At 31.7% G+C, this 10,325-nt stretch overlaps 1 protein-coding gene across 1 annotated transcript; it reads right to left on the minus strand.

Annotated features, from left to right (window-relative positions):
• Positions 1–8,024: 8,024 nt before the first annotated feature.
• LOC113381845 lies at positions 8,025–8,345 on the minus strand. The gene has a single exon (XM_026620509.1). It carries the CDS (start codon positions 8,343–8,345, stop codon positions 8,025–8,027), a length of 321 nt encoding a protein of 106 aa, XP_026476294.1.
• Between the last annotated feature and the right edge of the window lie 1,980 nt (positions 8,346–10,325).

The following is a 10,325-nucleotide window of genomic DNA, read 5'->3' on the forward strand; positions in this document are numbered from 1 at the left end:
CTTATTTTTTACACAAATTTCAAAATCAAAACAATTAATAAAATATGTGGCATAACATTTGCAAGATGTGCTATACTCCATTTTTCATTCTATTAGGGCAAATTGTAATATTTTTCTTAATACAACTTTTATAAATGTTCACAATATGAATTATAAAAATTTTATGATTAGATAAAACCAAAAACTATTATTTTATTGTAATTAGTATTGTCAGGAACTATATATTCTAACAAAATTCATTCGGCAATATAGATGATTCATATTAAGATTTTATTTTCATTACACGAGTTATTCAACTACTATTTCCATATTTCTATTAAACATCAGATTCTGCGGCTTATTTACATAAGTTTTTATTATAAATTGATTTAGATAAAACTTGTGACTTTGGTTGAACACGCGTTTTGCAAAAGCAAATATTAAAGTTTATTTGTACTAAAATGTATATTAAAATACAGCACAACCGAAAAATCTGATTTTGAAAAATCGAATCATTATAAAATTATATGGCAATACTATTGTTTCGATATAACTTAAAAGGAAATAGCTTTTAGAAAGGTAGTTATTGTTCAATATTACATTATATTTCTAAAAACATTTTTCCCTTCTAAAAGTAACTTCTTTCTAAAGTTTCAATAGCTAATATACCAATAGTTAGAATCCATATACATCTGTGGACTCGTCCACTTGCAGCGCAAACATAAGACTTTCCTTTATTTTGTTTACCCTACTATTATTTTGTTTATTGATATTTTAATACTGTTTGATGCCATCCCTTGTTACCCCTCTAGAATCCTCGTTTTACCCCTCTGTTTTACCCCCAGGTTGGGAACCACTACCATATAGCTTTTCAGCCAACTTTTTTTTTTAAATTATCTATCATAACAATTATTCATTGAGCAGTAAAGATACAATGAGGATCATACGGCAATGATAAATTTTATTAGGTTTGAATTCATTCAATGATCATTCATTATATGTTTGTTAAATATAATATTAAAAAGACAAAGAAAGAAATGTGTTAAATGTCGTACTGATGAGTTTTTGGACCAAAATTCTACAAGAATATTAATTTTAATTTAATCTGTATTTGCATTACCATAATATTTTATGTGTTATTTATTAGGTGCAAAAAAATCTTAAATAAATTAAATAGAATTTTTTTTTTACTATAAGCAAAAAATGAATTTTATATTAAGCAAAATAGATGATATTTGTTAATTCGTACTTTCATAAAACATAATATCCACAGTTTTACAAACTTCTACAAACTAAAGTGTTGTCTTAATGAGAGCGAATGTCTTTTAGAATATGATATCTTGATTGTGGGCACTCTACTATATTAAAAAAACGTGGAAAATTAATCTTAATTAATAAATCAATAAGAAAATTACGTCGACTAAATATTCAATTAATTTTATTAGCAATAGTGTAGAGAATCTACTCTACAAAATTATATGTAATATAATAGAAAAACGCTCTAAACATTTTATGTATACGACAGAAACCTAATTAGTATCCTCACCATACTTTTATTCAGTAAAGTACATAACATATACGAGGTCTGTTCAAAAAGTACCCGGAATTACTAATAATTAAATTTCGCGGGTCTGGAGTGTCTGATTGTCAAAAATTTTTTTTATTGTGTTGGTATACATGCCCCTAAAGTATGATGAAATTTTCAGCTATATTCACTGTTTACTTTGTCTGTGGTAGTCGCTAAGGTTCGACGTGTTTTTCTGAGCTCGGCGATTTTTACAATGGAAGAATTGAAAAGTCAAAGAATTTGTATTAAATTTTGCGTAAAAAATGAAATAAAGTGTTGCAAAGTGCAAAAATTCACCAGATATGGCTCCGTGTGACTTTTTCCTATTCCCAAAGTTGAAGAGACCCATGAAAGGACGGCGGTTTTCCTCGATTGAAGAAAATCGCTGAGAGTGCTCAAGGACATATCAAAAAGTGAATATCAAGGTGCTTCGAAATTGGAAAAACGCTGGCATAAGTGTATTATATCTGGGCGGGACTACTTTGAAGGGGACCACATTAATGTAGACGAATAAATAAATATTTTTTTGAAAAAACGAAAATTCCGAAAACTTTTTGAACAGACCATGTATATCGTCTGTTATAATAATAAACAATTCTGCACAAAAATGTGCTGAAAAAAGGCCAGGGTTAGATTTGACCTATTTCAAGTTAATAATGTAAATCATTATATTAGCATTCATTGATAATGAAAATTTAAAATTCGTGTACTTCACGCACACAATTGAACACTTAAAAATTATTTTTAACAATATTTGATTTTAAAATTTGTGTTGATTATAGGTCTTCTAGGCATTAAAATTTAATATAAAAGCAGCTAGTTCAAATAACTTCAATAGAAAGATTTTATATAATAAATATTATAATTAGTAAAATAATACATATTGAATAATTATAAAAAACGAGTGGTGCATCGTGCCTTAAGGCAAATTGCTGAAACTTCTCGTACCGTAACGAAATGTTCGAAAAATATTAAATATTTTCATATATAGAATATTATAAATACTATAGCATGGTCTAATATTTATAAGAATTATATAAACTTAATTACAAAGTTAAAATTATTTATTTAAATATATAAGTGAGCTTTAGAACTTTAGCCAAAATTAAAATTAAAATCTGAATTATTTTCGATATACAAAAAAATTTTTTTTGAGAAAAAACAATTTGAAAAAAAAAATTATTTCAAAATTTTTTTTCAAAAAGCAATTATTTTGTCATAGCAAGCAGAAAATTTTTAGAATCATTCAAATCGGATGCTTAATTCTCTCAAAAATAGCTATTTTTTGCACATCTACCTGCCTTTGCCAAAAACTAATCACCACTTCTCCCTATCAATAGGAATCGAATGGTTTTTGAACCATTCAGATCGGTTGATCCCTGCGTCCTAAAACGTGGACGAAAAATTGTTTCCATACATACATACACACAAACACATCCATTTTTTCTGAAGTATGCCAAAATGTTCAGAAACCTTCAAAACGTGAAGAAATGTAAAAATTTTCAATTTCGATTTTTGGACGATTACAATAACTAACGTTAAAAAAAAATATTTTTTGCCGAATATAAAGATTTTCCAAAAATGTTCAGAAACCTTCAAAACGTGAAGATATGCAAAAATTTTCATTTTCGATTTTTGGACGAGTGCAATAACTTACTCTATGGAAAGTTAATTAATTATTCTATTAAGGGCGAATTTCTATTTCTGTAGATCAACATTTGTCCAGGTATTTATTAACATGGTGAATTTAATATTTGATGGCTTAATCCATTGCACTAATGTGCCTAAATAATATATAATAAATAATAAATTATTTAATAAAAAATATTAGATAAATTTAATTAGAAATTGGCAATTCAGAGTAATAGATACTTTTAGTGGTTGGAGAATAGTTTTAGTGCTGGAAAAAAATTATTCGTAAGTAGTACATTCATTAGGATCTTTAAATATATTCAGATAATATTGCTGTCATTAAAATGACACCATTGAATACAAATATTCAAACCCATTTTACAAAATTAAGAATACTTCTATCTTCCATCCCACACATTTTCGAAACCGCCAATAGAACCGCTGATTAACAATCGTAACCTTGGACTATTTACATACCAAAATTTATTAATCAAACACTATTTGCAATGCCAATTAGAAAGCTGACATTTTTGCGATGTTATTTAACAGCTGATAGAGGCAAGTATAAACTATATTAATTATATTTACAAATTTGTATTATGTTCTCCTGATTTCGTTTTGGTATTCAAAGCGCAAAACAAGCGCGCCCGGCTTATTATGCAATGCTAATTAGATTTGTTTACATGATATATACGAATGATTTGCAAAATTTATTTTAATAAGAAGTATTTATTTATTGTAATGAAAGGTTTTTTGTAGTGAGTTTTTTTTATATGAATAGAAGCAAATAAATGAGTTACCGCATGGCATGTTTTCCATACACTTTATTTTATATAGAGAAGTTCCAAGTGATGTTATTTCAGGTACACTTTTTAAAAATTTTAATGTCACATATTATGAACAAACACTATATATAGTTAGATGAATATGGCAAAATTGATACTAATTATAGCTATTACTAATATGTAACAAATATATTAAATGCGATAGAAAGTAGATAAAAACAAAAAACATTTTATGTAGGCACCCATCCAGGCAACACAAAGAAACGAGTTTTCTAAAAAAAAATAGTAGACTTCCATACGTTTCGGGGATTCACTTGACTCTCTTTTAGTAAATAAACCAGACAAAAATTATTTATAAAACACAAAAAACATAATAAACAAAATTAAACTAACCAATTCGTTCATGAGCTTTGGGTCAAAATGGACGTCATTTATATATTTAATTTTAATTTAATTAATTTTTTCAAATTCAATATTATTTTTTTACAAATATCGGCCATATTTTACAAATTTGAACAATATTGAAAACAACAATTTGTCTCGAGCAGATTGTTCTAACTCCACATTTAAAAATATAAAAATATAAAAATATATAAAATATTATGCTATAGTTACTATAGATATTAAAAAAAATATTAAAATTCAATTTAGATGAGTATAAATACTGATGATCCACTCAGCAAAACTGGTTTATAAAATAACTTATAAGAAATAAGAAAAATAATTGATTCATAAATTATGCTAGGTTCCATAGGTCTCTAGTATTTAAAAAAAAACAGGATATGTAATTTATAATCTGTTATGTTAGGCAACAATTGCCGAATAACATAATTAAATAACAAGTATACACCGGGTACACTTTCTTCATAATTTAACGATATTAGGTTATAAAATAATTTACTCCACCAATTTGTAGACCAAATTTATATATACAGTAGAAACTCTCGATTAACCAAACTAATTGTTGTCGATGGGCATTCGGATAATCGAAAATCCGGATAATAGAATGTATGAAAAATATTATTATTATTTATTAAATATAACATATTATCAAATATAACATTAAAATAACTAAACTTATTGGTGGTACTAAACTTATTACCGACAGCTGTAACTTAAGAATTATAAAAAATTATATTCTAATTATTGATGACATTGCTCTAAAAATGTTTGTATATAATAGAAATAACTATTATGACTATTACCATTATAAAACAATCTAAAATAAACGTTTTTACGTCAGTAATTTTCTTTAGCAAGTACTTGGCAGATGGCCCAACAACAAATAAGTCTTGGCGAGTCAATAACTCCTAACAAACCAACATCTGATTTACTAATTTTAGAAGAGAAAATCGTATCATAATAATCAGAGATATTTAATTAATTAATCAACAATTTTCAAGAAAATAACTTAATAACAAGAATTAATATTTATTACTAATGGTATGTATTTATGGAATAATTGCACATTAGTTCCGATCGGATTTTATTAAGAAATTTCATTATTTAATGGTCTCATTGTTCTAACAAACAATTTAGTATTATATAAGTAATACAATTTCCAATGTCAATTTCTTGTTATTTCTCTATATTTATATTCATTTAGTTATTGAAGCTTTTGGACTTTTCAAATTCGTAAGGTACTTGTTTTATATAGATCATGGTCATATGGTCATGGTCATGATTTTATATTTAACTAGTGGTGTATGACATCATGCGTTAAGGCAATTTGCTGGACCTTCCCGTACTAAAAATTAAATTTGTTAAAAAAGATTCATTTTTTTTAAACTTTGAAAAAAAATATTTTCGAGAATTTTGAAATTTTGAAGAAAAAAAATTTTTTTATATTTTGAAATTTTTAATTTTTAATTTTTAATATTTGAAATATCGAAGCGCGTAAGCGCCACGTCGCAGACTAACGGATGAATAATGTTAGGCAACCCACAAAAATGTTAACAAAATTTGTACTTATTATTAAAATCTCTATGAATTATAAAAGGTATAATTTGTTGAGCATATATCATTTTTGCCATATGGCATTTTTTTTTACTTTTTTCACTCGATCTCCGAAACTGCTGTAACTACCTTGCCAAAAATTAAATCAGTCCTTCATTTTCTAAATACAAATAAAAGATCTTTTGAATTACTAAAATTGGAAGCTCCGTTCTCTCAAAAACTTAATTACATTTTTGAAATTTTTTGCTCCGTATCTACGAAATGGCTGAACCAGCCTTGTTCAAAAACTAATCAACACGTCTTCTTATCAATAGGAATCGAATGTTTTTTGAATCATTCAAATCGGTTGAGCCGTGTTCCCGTCAACGAAAATTTGTATCCGAACACACAACGCACACACACACATACATCCATTTTTTCTAAGGTATGCCAAAATGTTCAGAAACCTCTGAAAAGTAAAGATGTATAAAAACGCGTTTTTGGTCTCAGAAAATTCGTTTTCACGTGGTTTACTATATATAATAAAAGTGTATAAATATGCACGAACAAGAATGGCAACTATGTACATCCTTTTATTACCATTTCGTTAAATACCGTGAAGGATTTTAAGACAATTATTTTTAGTTGAAGTAAGAAATTTTTTTGCATATACATAAATGTTTTGAACTATAATTCAAACTATTCTACCATTTTGAAGAAATACTATTAAAAAAAACTTGAGAACAAAATTTTGCACCTTTATGTTAATTTTTTTGTATTGTATAAGTACTTAATCATATTTAATATTTTAAGTTTAAATATATTCATGTAACAATTGTATTATTGTTTCTGCATAATCTTCTTTAACAAGAAACTTGAAATGAATAAATTTAATTTAAATATTCATTACAGACAGCACGTCCTATGAGTTTCCAATAATAGAATGACATCACACCTTTGGAAATGATGTACATATTTCGGAGCAATTGTTGCAAGCACGTGTAAACAGATATCAGAGAAAAACGAAATATTTGCACAATTGTACATTAAAGATTTAGTGCACAGAGAAAATATGTACAATTTAATTTGTATGTAGAAAGATAAAATTTTATGAAGTAAGTATATAGATAAAAAAGTAATAAAACGATAAATATGAGTCATAATATAGAATTATATCATTTATCTAGTAATACTACTAGTACTAGTATATTAGTAGTAGAGTCATAACTTATGACTAATATCTATTTCTCTAATAGATTTTAGTCATATGTAGAGAAATAGTACTAATGTACTATTATATCTATATATTCTAAGATCTATAAGCAAAGCATGTTATTTTCCCATATCAAATTTGCTTGAAAATATGCTTAAGTTGCACTTCGTCTAAAGGCAAGTTGAACTAGCTTTTTTTTTTTTTTTTTTTTGTATAGCGAAGGAAATACATTTACGTATTCAACAGACGTGGAATTGTCTGGATATGTCGGACTCAACGATGTTAATACCGACTAAAACCTCCGCTTTCCCCAGGCCTTGTAACCCCCACGGAAACCGCCGTTAGGCATTACTTCGCGGGGAAGGATCTAGCAACAGCTTTTTCTAATTGTAGCTAAGATGTCATACATCTTTCATTCGCTCTTTTTCTCTCAATGAAACGTAGTGTTATGATGACTTCTGTAACATACGAACTACTGGCGTTCCAAGCATCTTCTGATAAAAGCATTGATTCAATCAATGTTTCTGGTTGAATCCTTTGCTTTAAGATTCTTTCCAGTTTATTCCGCTGTGCACTGAAGCGCGGACACACAAAGAAAACATGTTCCGCATCTTCATTAAATCCTTGGCAAGCTGGACATTCAGGAGAATCATCGTGCTTAAATCGGTGGAGATAAGCCCGAAAGCAACCGTGTCCAGACAGCATCTGCGTTAAATAATAATTGACTTCTCCATGTCTCCTGTTCAGCCAAACGTTGATATTAGGTATAAGACGGTGGTCCATCTACCCTTTTCGGCGGCGTCCCACTGTAATTGCCATCGTCTTATGCTGTTTTTACGTTCTTGGGTTCTCAGATCATCATCGCTTAGTGTCGTTGACCTCTTGCGTTGGTAAAGATTTTTTCTTTCCTCAGCTAAGACTCTAAGAGGCAGAGTCCCGGCAATGACACATACCGCTTCCTCAGATATGTGCGGAAGCCGCATACTATTCGTAACGCACTCAAGCGGTAAACGGGACCAGCTTTCCTCCATGATTCTTGGACCTCTAATGCGTCTGCCCAAATAGGTATTCCATAAGTGAGCACTGACGCAACCACTAATGAAAGTGTGAGTCTTCTGCTCTGTTTTGGTCCGCCGATGTTAGGCATCAATCGTGCAAGACAAGTTCTCACTACAGATGCTTTGTCACTTACTCGTTTCACATGTTGCTTGAAATTCAGTCGGGCGTCAAGCATCACTCCCAGTATTGGATGTAAGGTTGTGATATGATCTCTTGTTCCCCGACTTTCAGTCTAATAGTCTCTATAGTTTTTCTGCTGGTGATGAGTACTGCTTCCGTCTTTTGTGTAGCTAGTTGAAGACTAACAGTATCCATCCACCGGTTTACTTTCTCGAAGGTAATGTCGAAAATATGACGTATTTCGTCTACATGTTTCGCAACAATCACTACGGCTACGTCGTCCGCGTATGCCACTAGTTTGGCGCGTCTTGGGATCTTTAATCTCAAAAGCCCGTCATACATAACATTCCACAGAAGTGGTCCAAGAACTGAGCCTTGAGGAACACCTCCGGTGATATTATATTCTTTTGGGCCGTTCATCGTGTCATACTTCAGGACCCTATTCGTAAAATAGCTTGCCACTATTCTACATATGTAGCCCGGTACATTCTTTTCTACAAGAGCTTGCATTATGCAGTCCCAATTTGCGCAGTTGAAAGCGTTCCTGATGTCTAGTGTGGCCACAAGGCAGTACTCTTTTGTACCTCCCTTCCATCTTGTTCCTTCGATCGCTTTTTTGGCAGTATCGACAACTAGCTTTATTGCGTCCAGGGTTGATCGTCCTTTCCGGAATCCATACTGGTTGTCCGCCAGAAGTGGGTCAACGACTGCCTCAATTCTTTGATGAATTATTCGTTCCAATATCTTACCAGCCGTATCTAACATGCAGAGTGGACGGTAAGATGAAGGCTCTTCTGGCGGCTTATTTTTCTTAGGAAGAAGTACAAGCCGCTGTTGCTTCCACTTTCTGGGAAAAGTCCCTTCTTTCAGGCATGTGTTGTAAACGTCTAGAAATAGCGATGGCGCTGCCTTAATGATGGTTTTTAGTGCAATGTTAGGAATACCATCCAATCCTGGCGCTTTATTATTTCCAATGCGGTTACATGCCTCCATTAACTCATCTTCAGTGACTGGTGGGATGCCATCCAGAGTACTTAATGCCAACTGGTAGCTGAAACTACGCTGCTGTGGAAACAACGCAGTTTACAACTTTCCGAAGAAAATGAGGACACGTTGGCGACTGCACTTGCTGCTTTTTCAGCAGTTTCATGACCACCTTATAAGGTCTACCCCAAACGTTCTTGTCCACCTCACAAATGAGATCTTTCCAGCATCTTTGTTTACTTTCTTTGATGGCCCTATTCAATTCTCGACGAGATTTTTTGTACTCTGCAATTAGTTCCTCGCTGTTAGGTCGCTTATATCCACGCTGTGATATCCTTCTCTTTCTGTGGCATTCTTTACGAAGAGCGCTGATATTATCATTCCACCAATAGACGGCAGGTCTTAAATTTATGCCACCCTTTCGGGCATACTGGCATCACAGGCCTGGGTCATTCTTTTTATCAGGGTTTTGGTTCTTCTTCCGCGCATCCAGTGTTGATCGGGTTAACGTCAAGGGCTATTAGCAATGCATCTCGGTCAAAAGATTTTGTTTTCCAACCAGCGCTGTTAACTTGCTTGATAGGTCTTTCAGATTCTGTTTGGACGATATTTCCCAAAGTATTGCATTGTGATCGCTGGCTGTTACATATCCATCACCCTCCAGTTACAGTTACCTCTGACGAGACTAGTGCTGACGAAGGTGAGGTCTATAATCGAGCTTGCTTCGCCTTTGGTGTAGGTCGGCGTATCGCCATTATTGAGCAGGACAACATCTAGTTTACTAAAAGCTTCTAGTAGTATATGCTTTTCTCGTGCGTTTGTGTACTTGCTGCCCCAGTCAACTGCCCAGGAGTTGAAGTCTCCGGCTATCGCAACTGGATGATGTTGCTTAGCGTCCTCGGTCAGTCGGTCCAAAAAGTCAGTGAATTCCACAAAGGAGAAGCTAGGTGGTGCATAACAGCTGTAGAAGCGGATGCCATCTATTGTTGCTGATACAAATCCGACACTGCGTTTGGTAATTGTGCCCTGGAAGGTAAGCTTGTTACTGGAC

Source organism: Ctenocephalides felis, unplaced genomic scaffold, assembly GCF_003426905.1.
Source record: "Ctenocephalides felis isolate EL2017-DRISC unplaced genomic scaffold, ASM342690v1 CF-g0.4_SCAFFOLD_03110, whole genome shotgun sequence".
Lineage (NCBI taxonomy): Eukaryota > Metazoa > Arthropoda > Insecta > Siphonaptera > Pulicidae > Ctenocephalides > Ctenocephalides felis.